The sequence below is a fragment of the Amphiura filiformis genome, unplaced genomic scaffold (genome assembly GCF_039555335.1).
Source record: "Amphiura filiformis unplaced genomic scaffold, Afil_fr2py scaffold_39, whole genome shotgun sequence".
NCBI classification, from domain to species: Eukaryota; Metazoa; Echinodermata; class Ophiuroidea; order Amphilepidida; family Amphiuridae; genus Amphiura; species Amphiura filiformis.
In genome coordinates this window covers 967,399-986,857 of record NW_027305503.1, presented here as the reverse complement: position 1 = coordinate 986,857, position 19,459 = coordinate 967,399, and the positions used below count along the sequence as shown (strand labels likewise).

Below are 19,459 nucleotides of genomic sequence, written 5' to 3'. Positions count from 1 at the left end.
AGCTTGTATCAATCGCACATTTATTAGTGATTTCCATTTTTTAAAGATATATCTAGTGCTATGAAAAATTGTATTTGTAGGTAATGTAAAAAATAACACTCAAAAATTATCACAAAAATTCATAATTATGTACAAATATGTGAAAAATTGAACAGGCAATCTTTGAATGCACACCTTTCAGGAAATCAATTTAGATTCAATCCAATGACTGCTTTTCATAACTGATATGTCTGATGTGCTCTCATGTCCCACAATAAATACTGTCGAAACGCTCATTGCAGATCCCTTAAGCGCGTGGATGAATAATTCTGAATATCATTATGACCTTCGATATACATTCTTTGCCGGATTATATCGACCGATCCACAAATTGCTCACGGTAATTTGAATCAAGTAAGTACTACAATAAACAAAAGGTTTTGAACAATGAATAACAAACCATAGAGCAAGACGATGGCACGATATTGCCAAGTCCACGCCCATAATTGCTCACGAAGACGCAATTGATATGGCTACAGTACTCTTTATTATATCATCGACGCCATCGAAATGCTCCGAGATGACGTTGACTTAGTCCTTAATCATAATATGTGACCATCCATCTCAAATCTTTTGTAAATTGTATTTCGAGTTACAGTGCAAAATGTGCATAAAGGTTGTATTCATGTTTCTCATTTTAGTGTCATTCAAACGCCAATCTTTAATCCTATTGTTGAAGAGGATAATAAGCTTATACTTGTATCTCGTAGAGTTAGTAAATAGCTCTAGTCTTTGTTTGCTTTGGCCAAATCCTGTTCAAGTGGTGGGTTAACTAACAATCAACATTCCTGAACCTCGTTGACTTGGGGATGATTTAAAGTGACCGCCAATTATGACAATTTGATATGTAATACCAGCGATGTGGAAAAAGAGAAATAATGTAGCACCAAAATAATGTACCCTTTTACTGAAGGGGCAAAGTTTAACAAACCATAACTCCGCTTCTGGATATTGTTTGAAGTCAAATGATATATTATTGTAAAGCTTATGATATATATTTTCTAAACACGGAAGAAAACAAAATTGACCAGGGGCCGACTTTACGAGCGTTTCGACGTGGACGGTCACATATGTGTGACAACATGTTGTGTGCCCTGTAAAGTGCATACTCGGAAGTATCGGTTATATCATCAGTCCAAGAGAGCGCCAAATATGGATCAGGAGTATTACATAATAATACCCTGCTATGACAATAGCTGCACTAGGTTAATCGTATAATCTCCTTATGTGGTTAGCATGGCTGGGCCAGGAAATCCACAAGGTCAGCCAATGTATGTACATGTATTCGGTACATGTGCCATATCTTTTACAATGGGTGATAAATTTCTTGTTTGTTTTATTTCAAAACGCAACAGTCGATATTCTAAAGCTTGGTCCAAATCCAAGAGAAGAACCAACTCTAGTAATTTATGTGGTTTCAAATTATATCGGCTGTTGCCTTTTTGATAGAAATGGTGTTTGTTGATGTCCCATTAGATCATAACATGCTGTTGTACATCCAAGGTCAAAGGTCTTTTAATCCATATTTGGCGTTGTTCTGGGACTGATCATAGCAGCTAATTTTTAGTAATGAATGTCTTTTATGGTGAATACGGAGGCGGTTGAGGCACGGTACGCGGTGTGTTGACGTACTGCACCTGCAGATGATAAAACAAAGAAAACAAAATCCAAGAAACAAAACAAAAATCAAACAAAATCATATATATATAATAGCCTATTGATCTTCATAACTTCCGCATAGGGGCGCAACTCAGTTAACTACAACTTCCATTTTTCTTTCAACTTTACCTGATAATAGGTATTTTTTTTGTTTTTATTTTTGGTTGATTTGTATGGCGCTTTCAACTACTGAGGTTATTTGCGCCAGTACTCACTCCTTTGTCAAGTTGCACCTGTATATCTCCATTCAGTCACAATACGTAGTTATCTGCTTCACTGCATCTTAGTTATTTCTATCTTCTTCATGCCTAGCTCGTTGAATATCTCTTGCTGTATGCTCGTACGGTAAATCCAAATTTATTTCTTCGTCGACGTGGTAAAAACCAAACGGTGTCTCTTCAGAGCCACACCAGGCTGAGTCAGCCGAGGAAGGGCTAAAACGTGGTCAAAATACTTTGCATGATCCTCCGCTAGCTTGACTTCCTCGCATCCAGAGCCCAAGTTTGCGTTATCCATCCGACACCACGTGGTTTTGGTTGAGTTAGCCCGCGAGCAAATTACTATGCCAGCTCTGCGGGCCTTGCCGGACTTATACTAATAGGTATTGTGGTAATCTTATGTAATAGTAATACTACTGTAGTGTTAACTTACTGTAGTGAGGGCTATTTAAGTGCAATATCAGATATTTATTTAGTAGGGTTGGCCACGGTCAAAAATTTTTTTCTTGCTGAGGTGAAAGGACTTTGGTTGGAGGTTACAAAAATGCATTTCGAAAATTCAGCTGAAGTCCGTTGCCATGGCAACGGCCCGATTTGTGTTTTTCACAATTTTCGCCTATTTTGGAGCTAAAAAAGTGAAAATTGCCCTTAAAAGAGCGCCTCGTTGCCTTAATATACAAGTTGGTATTTAAAAATAAATTGTATCATAAAAAAGCCTTATCCTTGTTCTATCTACAAACAAAGTTGTGTTTAGAGATTCGTTTTTTAAATATCGATTTCGGACCTGGCAACACTGCAAGTTTTTCAAATTTGAAAAATGCCATTTTTTACCGATTTTGGCGATACGAAAAAATAACTTTTGCGCTCACCTAGGATTTTGTCGTTATGGTTATTGGTAGAACATACCTTGCCCCCAACATATCTAATAAGAACAGCTTGGGGAAATTTATTTCTCTAAGGAAGGTGTTGCCAGAAAAACATACATTTTGTAAAAATTCAAAATTCGCATAAAAAGGAAATTTGCTGCATTTTGCACTAGATTTAGCACATGCGATGTAATGAGTTGTATGTAGAGTCAGTTTATCATCATGGTCAACTATTCTGAATGTTTCGAAACAATAAATGAAGTTTAATTTTAATGCAGTGTTGCCAGATGCCGAAAATTATGAAAGCTACATTACGCCAAATAGCCCAAATAGGTTTAAGTTTTCATGAATGAATCTAGTCAATCCAGTTAAATCACGGTCTATTATTATAAATCATTTTATCATAATTTCACCTGTTCTGAATGTTTGGAAACAAAAAAGTTCATCATACAGTGTTGCCAGATGCCAAAAAGTAGAAAAGATATGTAAAATTCTGGTTTACCCTGTGTACCCTGTGTTTTCAATATATACAATTCTGATATAAAATTGGATCTATTGAGCCCATATTTATTGGTCGAGCTATGAGTTTTAAAATATTGGACGAGACGTAGTCGAGTCCAATATTTTAAAACTCATAGCGAGACCAATAAATATTGGGCGTAAAGCATCCAATTTTATCATTATTATGTTTTGGATCCAATATTTTCACACACTTGGACTCATCAAAACATAATAATGGTTAACCCTGGGCACCATATTTTCATAAAAGGAATTTATTTTTAATTTGCCCCGAATTTAGTACATGTGATGTAATGAATTGTATGTAGAGTCACATTATCATCATGGACAACTATTCTATATGTTTCGAAACTTTAATTTTATGCAGTGTTGCCAGATGCCTAAACTAAAAAAAAATATGACAAGTTTTTATGTATGATAAACAATTTCTTTGATGATGCATCTAAAATACAATGAATTTATAATAAATTACGATATGACCCCTTTAACCATGTTAACCTATCTGTTTGTCAGTTGTGAATGTTTAACATAGTGTTGCCAGATGCCAAATACTAGCAGACATAGGAGGATTTTGTAAAAAATACACCATACATGCCATACAATCTCAGAGCTTTTTAAACCTTGTACTTTACTTAAGGGAAGGGGTATGAACGTTTGGACAGTATTTATTGTGGGACATTAGAGCACATCAGACATATCGAATTGCATTGGCCTTCTAATATCAAATAATTTTTTGAAATTCGCAATGTAATACACATTTTATGGCAAATCATTAAAAATTGATATTTAACAGTACTCGAAGTAAACTTTATAAATCTGATGATTTATACTTAAAGTGTATGTAGGTGGGATGAAAAGCCGATGATCAATTAAATTTTGACCTTTCGTATTGAAGATATGGATTTTTTCCCAAAACACCAAAAAATTAGGTCTTTTGGGGAAAAAATCCATATCTTCAATATGAAAGGTCAAAATTTTCAATTGATCGTCGGCTTTTCCTCCCAGCTACATACACTTTAAGACTATATCATTAAAATAAAATTTGTATTATATCGTGAATTTCATAAAATGAAAATTATTTGATATCAGAAAGACATTCTTTGTATTCAGAATGCAATTCGATATGTCTGATGTGCTCTCATGTCCCACAAAAATGCTGTCGAAACGCTCAAAACGCTCATTCCAGTTCCCTTAACCACTTTAACATTGACATAAACTTTCCAGTAAACATGTTTACAAACAAAATTATAATTTCATTACTTTAATATAAGTTCTAAATATCGCTAATTTTCATTTTCATTTCAGATATTGCTGAAAAGTTGGAAAAGAAATTGGCCAATCAAATCTTTTCAATACACATACACTCTTTACCAGTGTTCCAATTTCATGATTATATGACCAGGTATTTGATCAAAAAGTGTTCCTAGAACATAAGTTTGAGTTTAACAAGACATTCTTGATGTACAGGCGTGGGGTATACTTGAAGTACAGGTATCTGAAGAGGGGAAGCAACGAGTTACCCCAAATCACAGCAGCAGGTAGTTTTGGTTAGGGTAAATGAGGGGGGTGGGTTGTGTATTGACATTTTGCGGTATATTTGGTTGTTGTTGTTATTTTGAAACTTTTTGTTGTTGTTAGGACAGGGGGTTCTTAATACAGGCCATCCGGCCTTCCAAGAACTTCCTCATTCAATGTATGTGTTTAATTGTTGTGCTGTTATATTTTATATTTGAATGAAATAAAGATGAATGAAATGAAAGGTAGTGGCTGGGCCGCCGAGTGTGAATAATTATGTATTTATTTTGGAAGGTTCGTGTTTGTTCTCAATTTTGGGGTGTTTTTCCCAAAATTTAACATGTTTTGGTGATATTTCAAAAAAGCGACATGCCAACAAATCTTTGGGCACATACTTTGTTATTGATAATGCAGTTCGTTTCCGCATACCTTTGTTACCATTCGCTTTGGTGATTTACTAATATTATCAATTTTGTGACTGCAATTTGGCGTTTTTAATACGTTTTAAGTTTACCAAGAAATTAAGAAAAATATCTGGTCATGGTCGTTTCAGAATTTCATTCTGATCTTCGGCTTTTGCAGGCAACAGAATGCAGATTGGCTCACGATCGATGTCGTATTCCTCTATGTGGGTCCCTTGATGATAAAATTGTTTTGAATTCCTTGTAACAACATACAAATTTTCGTCTGAAAACAAGGGAACGTTCACAAACACTTGTAAGGGGGTGCATGATGCAAAAGAATTTCATCGCGAAAATTTTTCGGTCCCCCCCCCCTTTAGAGACCTCAAAAATGTCAGTGCCCCCCCTTTTTTGACATGAAAATTATGGGTTAACTCCATAGAAAAGCATATAAACTCAATTTTCCCAGGAAAATTTCTGGCCATTTTTTTCAGGCCCCCCCTTAGGAGGGTCAAACATTTTCAGCCCCCTAACAAGTGTTTGTGAACGGTCCCCAGGATTTCAGTTTAAACAAATAGTTTAAGGGGTCATATCATAATTTATTATAATTTAATTGTATTTTAGATGCATCATCAAAGAAATTGTTTATCATACATAAAAACTGGTCCTATTTTTCATAGTTTAGGCATCTGGCAACACTGTAAGTTAAAGTTTCAAAACATAGAGAATAGTTGTCCATGGTGATAATGTGACTCTACATACAATTGATTACATCACATGTACTAAATTTGGGGCAAATTGGAAGAATGTCCTTTTATCTGTTTATGAAAATAGAGTGCGCACGGTAAACCAAAAATGGTATTAAAAACACATGGTGCACAGGGTAAACCAGAATTGGCATCTGGCAACACTGTATGATGAACTTTTTTGTTTCCAAACATTCAAAACAGGTGAAAATTATGATAAAATGATTGATAATAATAGACTGTGATTTGATTGGATTGACTAGATTCATACATGAAAACTTAGACCTATTTGGGCTATTTTGCGTAATGTAGCTTTCATAATTTTGGGCATCTGGCAACACAGCATTAAAATTAAACTTCATTTATTGTTTCGAAATATTCAGAATAGTTGACCATGATGATAAACTGACTCTACATACAACTCATTACATCAAATGTGCTAAATCTAGGGCAAAATGCAGCACATTTTCTTTTTATGAGAATTCTGTATTTTTATAAAATGTATGTTTTTCTGGCAACACCTTCCTTAGAGAAATAAATTTCCCCAAGCTATTCTTATTATATATGTTGGGGGCAAGGTATGTTCTACCAATAACCATAACGACAAAATCATAGGTGAGCGCAAAAGTTAATTTTTCGTATCGCCAAAATCGGTAAAAAATGTCATTTTTCAAATTTGAAAAACTTGCGGTGTTGCCAGGCCCGAAATTGATATTTAGAAAACGAATCTCTAAACACAACTTTGTTTGTAGATAGAACAAGGATGGGGCTTTTTTATGATACAATTTATTTTAAAATACCAACTTGTATATTAAGGCAACAAGGCGTCCTTTTAAGGGCAATTTTCACTTTTTTAGCTCCAAAATAGGCGAAAATGGTAAAAAACACAAATCGGGCCGTTGCCATGGCAACGGACTTCAGCTGAATTTTCGAAATGCATTTTGTAACCTCCAACCAAAGTCCTTTCACCTCAGCAAGAAAAATTTTTTTTGACCGTGGCCAACCCTACTAAATAAATATCTGATATTGCACTTAATAGCATACACCAAAATGACCCAATCAACAAAATTAAGTTATTTGATAGTTTGTGTTCCTTAGAGATGTTTTATTACACGTTACTACTTCTCATAGTGGTAAAAGTTTCCTCATTATCAAGTCATCATTTAAGGGAAGGGGTATGAACGTTTGGACAGTATTTATTGTGGGACATTAGAGCACATCAGACATATCGAATTGCATTCTGAATACGAAGAATGTCATTCTGATATCAAATAATTTTGATTTTTGAAATTCGCAATGTAATACACATTTTATGGCAAATCATTAAAATTGATATTTTTGATATTTAACAGTACTCGTAAAGTAAACTTTATAACTCTGATGATGTAGGTGGGATGAAAAGCCGACGATCAATTGAAAATGTTGACCTTTCGTATTGAAGATATGGATTTTTTTCCCCAAAACACCAACAAAAACAAATTAGGTCTTTTGGGGGAAAAAATCCATATCTTCAATATGAAAGGTCGAAAATTTCAATTGATCGTCGGCTTTTCCTCCCAGCTACATACACTTTAAGAATATTATCATTAGATTTATAAAATTTACTTCGAGGACTGTTATATATCAAAAATTTGAAAAATATCAAATTTTTATAATTTGTCATAAAATTTGTATTATATCGTGATTTTCAAAAATGAAAATTATTTGATATCAGAAAGACATGCTTCGTATTCAAAATGCAATTCGATACGTCGGAGGTGCTCTCATGTTCCATATAAAATACTGTCGAAACGCTCCCTTAAGCATAAAAGCTCCCACGAAATGAGTGTAAAGTCGCAAGATGGTGGTTTCGAGATCTTCCAGTTGTTGACTTGCAATTCTTTGTTTAAAGACACCTGGATAGTCAGAGAGATGTCATTTGTGAATAGCGACATATTTAATATGCTGAACTGTATTATTTTGCTAATACAGCTGTCTTCAAACAGAGAACATGAACGCAACAGTTCTCGAACTCCCAATTTGCGCCTTTACGCACATTTTGTTTAACTTACAACAACTTTCTGTGATGACATCTGATGACATATAAAACGGCAACAATACACAGCAGCGACAATAGCCACGATGAACTCGACGAAGCCAACGACTGCAGATCCTATGTGCAACGCACGAGATAGATTCTGTAATAATGTAAATAAATGAATACCATTATAATAGCAGCAAATCGTCTTCAGTCTACTTGACATGTGGGTGTTTATATAATACTCAAAATATTAAAACATAAATTAATTATGTTATAAAGACCACTGAACCAATACAATTATTATTATTGCTTATTTGTACTCATTTTAATGCATTTTTCCTGCTGATTCCAAATATGGTCATGAAAATTGACATTTCTGACAATTTTTCAATTTATAAAATAAAATTTGAAACTTGTTGTCTGTAGTCGACACCCGCGTGGAGAGAGTTAAATCAGTTCACTCACAATTTATAACGTACTTATTCGTTTATACTGTATGTAGATTGTTTGATTGTGCTATTAAAGGACCTCTGAGAGATTTTTTTTTTTGGAAAATCAAATTTAGAAAATGTCGCTTTACTTTGTTAGAATGAATACTCAAAAAGCATACCAGGCAGCAATTTAGAAGAAAAAAAGCCATAAAATTTAAAATAAGATTAAGAGACATCTTATGAGCGCTGCGTTAAGGGGGTACTACATTTGTGTTATTTTTGCATTTTCTCAAAATTATAGCCCACTGGTGACAAGTAAGATATGTATATTATAGGGGCAAGGACTACTGTACTGAAAATTCAGCAACTCAAAGCAAGTAGTTATTGATTTATTGGTCAAATATTGGTTTTCCCTCATTTTTGACTGTAACTCCACAACTGTTGTCTGTGCTGAAATAAAATTTCCAGTGCAGTTGCTGTAGTCCTTGCCCCTATAATATACATATCTTACTTGTCCCCAATGCGCTATAATTTTTGGGAAAAATGCAAAAATAGGCACAAATTTGGGCAGGGGTGTAGTACCCCCTTAAGTTTATCTCCTATTGAACTGTACTGTGTGAGGGAATTAATGTCTAGATGCAGACATTAATTACAAAAATCGTACAATTCCACATCAAAGACATCAAAGATACTATTTCAGATGATGATTAGTGTATGGACAAACATTGCGTACATGTAAACTGGGGTTTGACCAAAATTGAGGGCGCAATGTTTATGAAATCTCACAATGCCCCTTTAAACTCAGATCGGTTGCATAAATGAGGAAATGGTAAACGTTCAGTTACGCACAATATAAGTTTATATTATCCTGCAATGTTTATTTCTTGACCAATTGTGCGAAATTTTGCCCCTAACCCATTATCCCACCCAAAATACACAGGCCCTGCACATCAGTGATCTAAGTACAAACACTAATATTTTCTCTGTGAGATGATAAGGCATGCCAAGGTGCGGATATCCATGTTGCCGGGCCATGTTGGTGCGGATATCCATGTTGCCGAGCCATGTTGGCTCCATTAATATGTATTCCGGGATATGTACACCGGTACGTATTTGCAGATGAAGTCAAAATTAACATATAACGACAAATGCCTAAAGGAATACGAATTCACCACTTAAAGGATGTCTCCGGCAATCACAACTTTATGCCTTATATGGTAGAAAATTAATTTTCAAGCATGAATCACGTGGTTTAATTTAAAAAAACTCATATTGACCATAAAAACGAATGCAGCCGTATCTCAACACGCGTTATTCAAAATTCCCAGTGCAGTGCAATGACGTCCCAGTAATGAAGACTGACAACAATTGGGCACAAATAACCATGACGTCATTGCACTAGACAATTTCGGTGGCGGGAATTTTGATATCGCGTGTTGAGAGCCGGCTGTTTTTATGGTCAATATGAGTTTGTTTTAAATAAAACCCTCATGTGATTCGTGCTTGATAATTATTTCTCTATCATATAAGGCATAATGTTGTGATTGCCGGAGACATCCTTTAACCAATACGAACTAGTAGGCATGCATACCACTCCGGTGCAGTCAGTGTAATATTCAGGATCAAAGGGACGATCTGATTCGTGGCTAAAGAAGTACTGTGGTAATACCGGTACGTAGTCTATAATCGGACTATAGTCTTCAATACAGTGCACCGAAGCTGCACCAAAAGCTTCCCAAACCACTTGACCAGCTGCAACGACTGATGCTATGATCGACATCACGAGGTAGGCGACTGCCTGTTATATAGAAATGTTATATAGTGAATAATTATGGTTAGGTTAGGCTATATAGTATTGCTGAGTTAGGCCTCGTATACATAGGCTGTTCCCTTGTGGCGTGTGCCCTTGTTCCGTGGTTATTTTTACCATGTGACCTGCCACACAGACAACGAACCGTAGCGGCCACTAAGCAAAACAAAGGTTCGTTGTCTGTGTGGCAGGTCACATGGTAAAAATAACCATGGAACAAGGGCACACGCCACAAGGGAACAGCCTATGGATACGAGGCCTTAGGGGCGTAGCAGTTTCGTAGCTGAAATTCGAACCCAGAAGCGGTCACTTAAACTTCACGGTGAACCTGGTGAAAAATTATATACCGTATTTGCCGTCGATCTTGCCACTGTTTTTCCATGTTATATTTCGACTACAGGGAGGCGGCAATTTATTTGTCGCATTAGGCTGCGTTCACATAGAAGTATACTATTCGGGTATACGGTGCACGTTTTGCAGGTTCACGCGTATAGCTTAAATCGAGCAAGGCAATTTCATAGTACCGGGTCACATAAGGCTACGATCGCATAGAAGTATACTATTCGGGTATACGATGCACGTTTTGCAGGTGGACGCGTATAGCTTAAATCGAGCAAGGTAATTTCATAGTACCGGGTCACATAAGAGCTATTCGAAAAGGCCGTATACCTGCGTTTAGTATAGTATAGTGGGAATCGCGCGTGTTCGATTTTAGTGCAGCGTATACCGTCCAAATTTTAAAAACCTAAACCATATGTGGGTAAAATCATTTTTTAATAGATGCACTATCTAATTCTGCACATTATGACACCTCATTGAATGCAATGTGACCTCAAGAAGTAAAGTTACAAGCATTTGATAAGACGAAGAAAATGGGTAAACTGACATACTCGCTGTTCGCTATACGAAATACGCTCATTCGATCAGGCTGAGTTCACATAGTATACTCCTATATGAACTCAGCCTGATCGAATGAGCGTATTTCGTATAGCGAATACCGTATACCGTATACTTCTATGTGAACTCAGCCTTACGGCCCTAGCTACTACGTGCTATTTGCGGGGAGGACATACAGGGTGTCCCCCCCAAAAAAGAGGCCCCTCATTAAACCCTCTTTTTCTCCTATTTCTGAAAAGTTGATCAAATATATTTTGGTATGTAAAGAAACCTTTAATCGTTAGCTATAATAAACCAAAAAAAATATATCAATCGGCTCACAACTTTTGAAGATATGCTCTTCTTTAGAAATGTACCCGTTTTTCACTCTGTCCACGGATAAGGTTTGGCTACTTCAAAGATTGAAAAGGAGTACCCATACCATGCATGAATATCAAACATTCCTCAATGATAACTTTATAAAATAACTTTATTTATGGAATGGATGCCGAATGGGACTTCTTTTGCTTTACTTGCAATTACTTTTTTTTTTTGGTTATTTATGCCTTTTTGTTTTATTATGTTTCTTACTTTTTTAATTTATTGTTTCTTGCTTTCTCTTTTTTTAACAACATAAGTCATTTCTCTATTTAGGATAAAGGGTAGCCCTAAAAGGCTGTTTGGTTTGTCTTTGGTTCTTCTGAAGTGAGTTTACTGTGCTGCTGTCCTCTACCTGGTTGCCTCCTTGGCGAATACAGGTTTTAGCACTGGTCCTCATTGCATCAATTGCGTTGCGTACCGTCCTTGTGCGCCGGATATTTACGAATGCATTCAGTAGTACGTTTGCGAAGATTTGGATTTTGCCACAAAGGAAAAAATCAAGCGGTGTGAGGTCTGGTGATCGTGCACGCCACTCCACAGAATGAGCCATCCCAACCACTCTGTTTGCTATCCGTGGACAGAGTGAAAAACGGGTACTTTTATTCAAAAGGGCATATCTTCAAAAGTTGTGAGCCGATTGAAATAATTGTTTTGGTTTATTCAACTATATCAACTATTCAGAAATAGGAGAAAAGAGGGCGCAATGAGGGGCCTCTTTTTTTTGGGACACCCTGTAAGTTTAAGTGATCACTTATGTGTTCGAATTTCAGCCAGCGTAATCATGAAGCTCCCGTTGCCGAGTGGTTATTAGGTACAGGTAGGTATTCCTCTACCTACCAAAAGAAAGTTATACCCGATTTGCAAAAAAAAAAAAACTGTAACAATTTACATTGGTCCCCTATGTTCTCCATGCGCAGTGGAAGTGGATGCGGTAAATGTTACGGTCCTCAGGGACAAACACTAGAAAAATGCCGCAATCTTATTAACGAACCTGTTTGTCGTGTAAAACGTAACCAAATAAGGACAGGGGGGTAGCAAGCGGGGGACAGGGTGGACGAAGCAAAAACGAAAATGAAATAAACGCTGATAAGGAGATTGGAAAGGCAGCCCGGGTTTACCTGGGCCAGGCCAAAATTTGGAGATCCCAAACTCCCCACACATAATGAAGGCATTAGCCCTCTTGATTCTTAAATTGGGGCCTACTATGGGTTCAAAAGAAATAACTCCCCCCTAAAATTACAAAACATTTATTTGCATAACTTGACATACATTTGGACTTTTTGGTTAATTTGAAAAATTCAAAAAGCTGTGAATAGAGGAATCGTTTTGCAACCCTCCCAAAGTTGTTTCATTTGCAAAAACAATATTTTTGGTCAAAAATAATCACATTTTCAAAAAATGATGCTTTCAAAAAAAGTTGCACTTTACGACATTATGTGCAAAACGTTCTCGATATTAATGTGAAGGTTGATTTAATTCTTGGTTTTTGCTTTCACCTTTCTGTATCTGATCCTTCATGCACACATGCAACCATCATTCAGTGCAAAACAAAGATTTGTTGAACTTAATTTTGACGTAAAATTAGATTTTCTTTGAAGTTTTTAATCAGCAGTTGCTTGAAAATGATAAAATCACTAGGAAGGAGAAATGCGCTTTCCGTGCATACATTTGACCAAAAAAGTGAAAATTTACCTGTATTGGGTCGGTTGAAGCATCTTGCATTTGATTTAAAATGATGGCTTTCTTGGAAAACTTAGGTATAACACTCATGATGTGGCCACAAGAGATTGGCTGCATGCAGTTAATTGGCTGGATGCTGACTTCCAATCTCCAATCTCTGTTGGCCATTCTTTGTCATGTACGCCTTTATTCAAGACAGCCGTTGCTACAGATCTATGCAACTGTTTCAGTCTGCCATTTGCAAGTAAATTTTTCATCTCTTCTAGCCAACGAAAGAAATAAGCATCACACTACAAACCTTATTTCTACTCCTATAGTGATTTTACCATTTTTGAAACACTGACTGAAACCCCATTCATGTCAAAATTTATGTCAATGAATCATTGTTTTATACTGAAAGATGATTGCATGGGTGACTGAGTAATCGGATACATAAAATTTAAGAAAATAAACTAACAATTAAATCAATCAAAACATTGATCACGTTGATATCGAGAACTTTTTGTACATTACATGTATAGGATGTTGAAAAGTGCAACTTTTTCTGAAAGCATTATTTTTGGAAAATGTGATAATTTTTGACCAACAAAAATGATTTTTAGAAAAGAAGAAAATTGGGAGGGTAGCAAAAAGATTCCTCTATTCACATGTTTTTAAATTTTTCAAATCAACCAAATGTATGTCAAGTTATGCAAAGAAATGTTTTGTAATTTTAGGGAGGGGGAGTTATTTCTTGTGAACCCTTTATAATAGTGGTAGAAGCATCAGACAATTTTAGCCTAAAATTAAGGTGAATTTTGCTATGCGAAGGGCAATTTTGCAATTTTACCATATTTTGGTCCAAAACATGGTGTTTTCGGGCTAAAAGGAACATGCACAGGTAATTTTGTGGTCCAATTTCCCAATGGTAAATCAGGCCCTACTAAAAGGGCCCGCATTGTTTCTTGTCCATGGGCCCCGAGGCTCTTGCTACGCCCCTGAATAAGTATCGTTTATGTATATATCAGCTTCGTTACTGGAGTAATATGCTTTAACATTGTTTAATAACAAGAAAGAAATTGACCGAAATCAATTCCATTGCGGATAGAAAACTCCCGGGAGAAAACTTAACCCGATTATTATCCCGGGATTATTATATACTGCGCCAAAAAAGAATCCTTACACTTGGAAAAATAATCACAATTTCCAAACTGAACAATATTGGGTAAATTTTTTTTTATAATAGATGCACTATCTAATCCTGCACATTATGACACCACATTGAATCCAATGTGACTTTAAGAAGCAAAGCTACAAGCATTAGATTAGACGAGGGTCCAGATTTAAAAGTGACAAACTGGCCGATTCAAAACTCCACAGACTAGACATCTGGTTTGAGAGTAGTGAATGGCTAATTCACGCGTTTGGCTTTAATTTAAAGGCTCAAAAGAAAACTGAAACAAAAGAACTGAAAAATAAAATGAAAGTTATGAAAAGTACAGAGAAGCAAAAACTGAATTAAAACTGCTTTAAATAACGCTTCATTGAAGAAACTGTGTTGTCTCTTTGTTGCGCTTTTTGGAATCTTTTTGCGCCTTGTATAGGCCAGTTTGTCATTTTTACCTTCGTCTATTCAATTGCTTGTAACTTTACTTCTTGAGGTCACAATGGATTCAATGTGGTGTCATAACGTGCAAGATTAAATAGTGCATCTATGAAAAAAACAAATTTACCCCGATATTGTTTTGAAAATTGAAATTGTGATTATTTCTCCAAGCCAAGTGTAAGGATACTTTATTGGCGCTTGCAGTATATGACACCAAACAAAAGTACATAGCTTACCCAATAGTTACTTTTCCGGTATGAACAAGCGATGCCGACGATACTGGCCACGAAATAAAACTGCACAATAGAAATCCGAAATAAAGGGTTGTTCATTAATTTGATTTCTTATCCATAATGCTATATATGGGTCCCTCTAAGTTAGTGTGTACAATTCAGCTAAAAAGCAAGTCCATACGACAGGCTGCTCCTAAAAGTAATATGTCCGGCCTGAATGTGATCGTTATCAGTGAACAAAATTTCCGAGGCCGGATTTACCATTGGGCCAGATGGGCCCGGGTCCAGAGCTGTCCAGGGGCCCACAATTGCCATATGCATATTTCTTTTAACCCTAATAACAGCATGTTTTTTGGCCAAAATAGGGCAAACTTGTAAAAAAAAATTTTCGCGTGCTTTGCGCGCAAATGTCATAGTATAAACATCGGAACAAAATATGTTAGTCCCCCTCTATATTTTACGTAAACCAGAACTTGGCCACTGACTTGGGTGCATATGCCTTCCTCGGCACGTGAGTTCGCGCCTCCAAATTTTGGCCTGGCCCGGGCCCCCATATGGTAAATTCCACCCTGATTAAAAGGGCCCGTGCTGCTCCTGGTCCATGGGCCCCTGATGCTCTTGCTACCCCCCTGTATAGTGGCAACATTTGAAGGCGTCCGTCGGACGGGCTGGTTAGGAAAATAGCATGGCTGAAGACAAAGTAGCCCGTCTCGGACGGGCGGACGGACGGGCTCTATTTTACACACTGCTCTTACGGACCGTTCATCATCTACGCCAGGTGGAGTGGGAGTTTTAAGAGAGGTATCCGATTTTTATTGGTAGTCTTGACGGGGGAATCTGAAATTTGTACTTGAACCATAGATGCAAATAATGGAGATGTGTTGAAATCAATCAAAGAACAAGCTCTTCTGTTCATATTCATAGGTATTTCAAACATTCTTATGTAATTGACACCATAAACTTATACTACTATTTAAAATGCACATACTTTAATTATTGACACCAATGTGGAACATTATCTCAAAGCTAAAACCGTTTTTATACTTCTGAAATGAGGCATACCAACATATTATTATTGGACCTTTCTAAAAATGTTTAGACTTTTTGGATCAAGAAAGCATAAAAAACCCTATTTTTTGGCTCGCTACGTTCGCAAATTGCCAAATTGGAACCTTTTTGGAACCCACATAAGCTTAAAAACCTATTTTTTTCACTCGCTACGCTCGTAAAGTGGACCTTTTTGGCCTTGTAACCGCTCCCTGCCTACGCTCCTACTTAAATACTTGTTTAATCCTGTTTAAGCTTGTTTAATCTCCTTTAAATTCATGTTTTAATCCTTGTTTTAATCTTAATATTGTCCTAATCCTGCAAAAAATTAGTTATGAAAATGTAGCAAATGGTAAGAAAAGGAACCCCACCCCCATTTATTTTGTAAGTTACACTAATATTCACAGACTTGGTATAAGTGTAAACATTCAGAATATTGAATTTAGTCTAATATATTATTAAATAATAAGCGAGAACACTATTCCAGAAAAAATTATCACAATACAAGAATAAACACCGATAAACTTACGCATACGGAGCTCCACAAGGGCCAGGCTACCATGGCAAAAAAGTCATAGTTGCGACCATCAATCTGATAACAGGCAATTTTACTGCGACCAATAACGCACAACGAGGTAAAAAGAGCAGCAAGGCTTAATACTACGCCAACTCCCGCACAGACCAGCTGAATAACACCAGTATATTTAATACTCTTAAATTTGAGGTTGTTATTTTGGTCCCTATCGGTGTTAGAGAGCGTTTCATAGGGAACTGGGGTCTGCTGAAGACTAAAATGAAATGGCGACGATAACCCGGAAGTAGAAGGGCAATCAACAACGGGATCTTCAAGCGTAGTGGCGGCAGCCATGTTGGATCTAAAAAATAAATAAAGTTATAAACGGATTGCATTCATTGTTCATAATTAAATACAATAATATCTCGATGACATGAAATCATGTTTTTGTGGGTACATTCACAAGTTTACTCGCCCCTATAGGCCTACTCGTGTCCCAAACGCCTCGCTACGTCAGGCGTAACATTCCAAGTCTACCTCTGCGCTGCCGAAAACTACATATCATGATGTTATGTTATTTTTCGGGGTTTAATTATTAACACACTAAAATTGATTTTTCTATGGTATAGCTTTAATTCCCAACGAAATTCATTCCCTGTCCCTAAGAATACCCAGTTTGCCAGTTTGTCATAGAGCCAGTGACAATATATATCATGCCCATTATGAGAAATGAGTTATACACCAGATAACCATGTTCAGTTCAGCTTTCCAGAAATTGACCGGAAAGTGAAGTTCGCCTGACGCAATTGCTTGTTGCTTGATGGTAACATGTGTCCTCTGAAGATTCAGAAGCCATGGGTGAATGCGTTATTGCCCCTTTTTAGTTAAAATTTGTATTACGTAAACCCTTGTATAATGGTATTGTGATGTACCCTGAGAAATTTAATTTGATCATTTACTTTGTTTATAATTCACATATGTGACCATCCTCCACAACTGAGCCCGGATGTCGCCAGTGCCACTATTGAGATATGCTCCATCGAACTTAACAATAAACAATTTGAAACAAAGGATTTATTGACTGTTTTATTGATTTTTCACTACTTAAATGTCAATAGACATGATATAGATCATTTTAAAGCTAATTTCAAGCAGAATATTTTGATTGAATATCTCAAAAATGATGATTGGCGACTTCAGGGCTCAGTTGTGCTGAGGGGTCACATATACAACTATTTCACAATTTAAAGTCAATAGATAATATTATGGTTGACGGATTAAAAAGATTTGGTGTACAATCCATTCAAAGATTGTATTGGGGATAGAGAAAATGGTTGTATTATACTAACTTCTGATTGTTATAATAATACTACAGAATGCTATACACTGGTAATAAGCTGGATGAAATGAGGAAGTTGATATCTGATATAAACAGTCTGGCAAAAATGTAGATTCTTTGAAAGATTAAGTTCATTGCCGAGCATTGCTGTAACATTCGATTTAATGTTATCGGTATCGCAGAACCATGGCTAAAAGACAAACCTCGTGATTGCTTCAAGCTGCATGGATATAATTTGGATCTTCATAATCGTAATTAGGGTCTACCTGAAGTATAGTGAATTCTTTTGGCGACAGAATAAGTTCCGGTACTTTGAGTGCAATAGAACTTTGTATCAAGAGCAAGAAGCTGGTAATATTTATCAAATGGATCAGATCTGAGATTTGTTTGATTTCTTATGTACACGCATTGTCCATGTATCCTGTACTTCAGAAATAAACAGTTTTGTTAACTTATGCAAACAGTGTGTTTCGCAGTGCATTCTTATGTGAACTTGGGTAAACGGTGGTATGGGCCTTGGGTCGCAACATCACAACTTGCAACATCACAAGCCATGAAAGAAAATAAAAGAAAATAAAAGAAACAAATTAACATTTTTACACATTTTTTAAATTTAACATGCCATTTGTTTAAATTAGCGCGAGAGCTTTCAACATTTGAAATTCAAGACAATGATCTTTAACATTATTAAAAACCGACACGCAGTGTTTAGTTTTATACAGAGCACTGCAGCATGTCCTGATAACTTAATATGAGGAAGTGAAATGAAAAATTAATACCAACTTACCTTAAATTGAAGGCCAACTACAATTAACGGGGTCTTGCAACACACACTACGCTTATTCCTTATGAATAAATTAATGCGTTTATTGTAATCAAAACAGACAAATTAAAGTAGGGTATAACACAATATGGTAACAGCGGTGAAAATTATGACCAAAAACTAAGGCAGAGATTTTATATAATGAAATAAGACAGTCTCTACAAACTGCCTATACCATGATATACAGCAGTTGAAGACAGGGAATTCGCAAGCGTCGTCGCCGGCCAAGTCTTACTACAATCGTATAATGAGAAGATACCATAGAGTCCTACATAGAGATCTGACGAAGAGGCGGTCCGAATTGACCTACCTTGACCTATAATTTATCAAGGAATCACATTTTTGTACCGCTCACAAAACAAAGAGTATAAGTCCGCCCACCGCTGTCAATCATTCTAATGAACAAATAAAACAAGCTCTGGCAATGACGTAATCCTAATTATAAATGAGAAAATCACATTGTACATGTACTGTCTGCTGTACTAGATGTCTTCCAACAAGTGCCGGAGTGTCGCGGTCCTGACTAAGGCAAAATATATAGAAAAGAATAATAAACAAACAAAGCGTGGCGACCGTCGACGTGTTACTTTGTATCCGTATATTTTGTCATAGGTTATATGTATTATGGTTCAACTATTTCCGTGAATGATTTCCGTCAATTTGGTGATTTATAGGTAAATATAGAGACAATTGACGACCCACTATGACCCTAAAGTTGAAGTTAGTGCTGCAGATGTGTGAATGTATTGTGCAATTT

The 19,459-nt window shown here is 36.3% G+C and overlaps 1 protein-coding gene across 1 annotated transcript; it reads right to left on the bottom strand.

Moving 5' to 3' along the window:
- Positions 1–333: 333 nt before the first annotated feature.
- LOC140144100 (uncharacterized) lies at positions 334–19,259 on the bottom strand. The gene is made up of 6 exons (XM_072165936.1): positions 18,667–19,259; positions 16,556–16,901; positions 14,983–15,042; positions 10,006–10,212; positions 8,015–8,140; positions 334–1,676 (listed from the first exon to the last, which is right to left on the bottom strand). The coding sequence occupies exons 2-6, from the start codon at positions 16,892–16,894 to the stop codon at positions 1,620–1,622; spliced, it is 789 nt and encodes a 262-aa protein (XP_072022037.1). The 5' UTR covers positions 16,895–16,901; positions 18,667–19,259; the 3' UTR covers positions 334–1,619.
- Between the last annotated feature and the right edge of the window lie 200 nt (positions 19,260–19,459).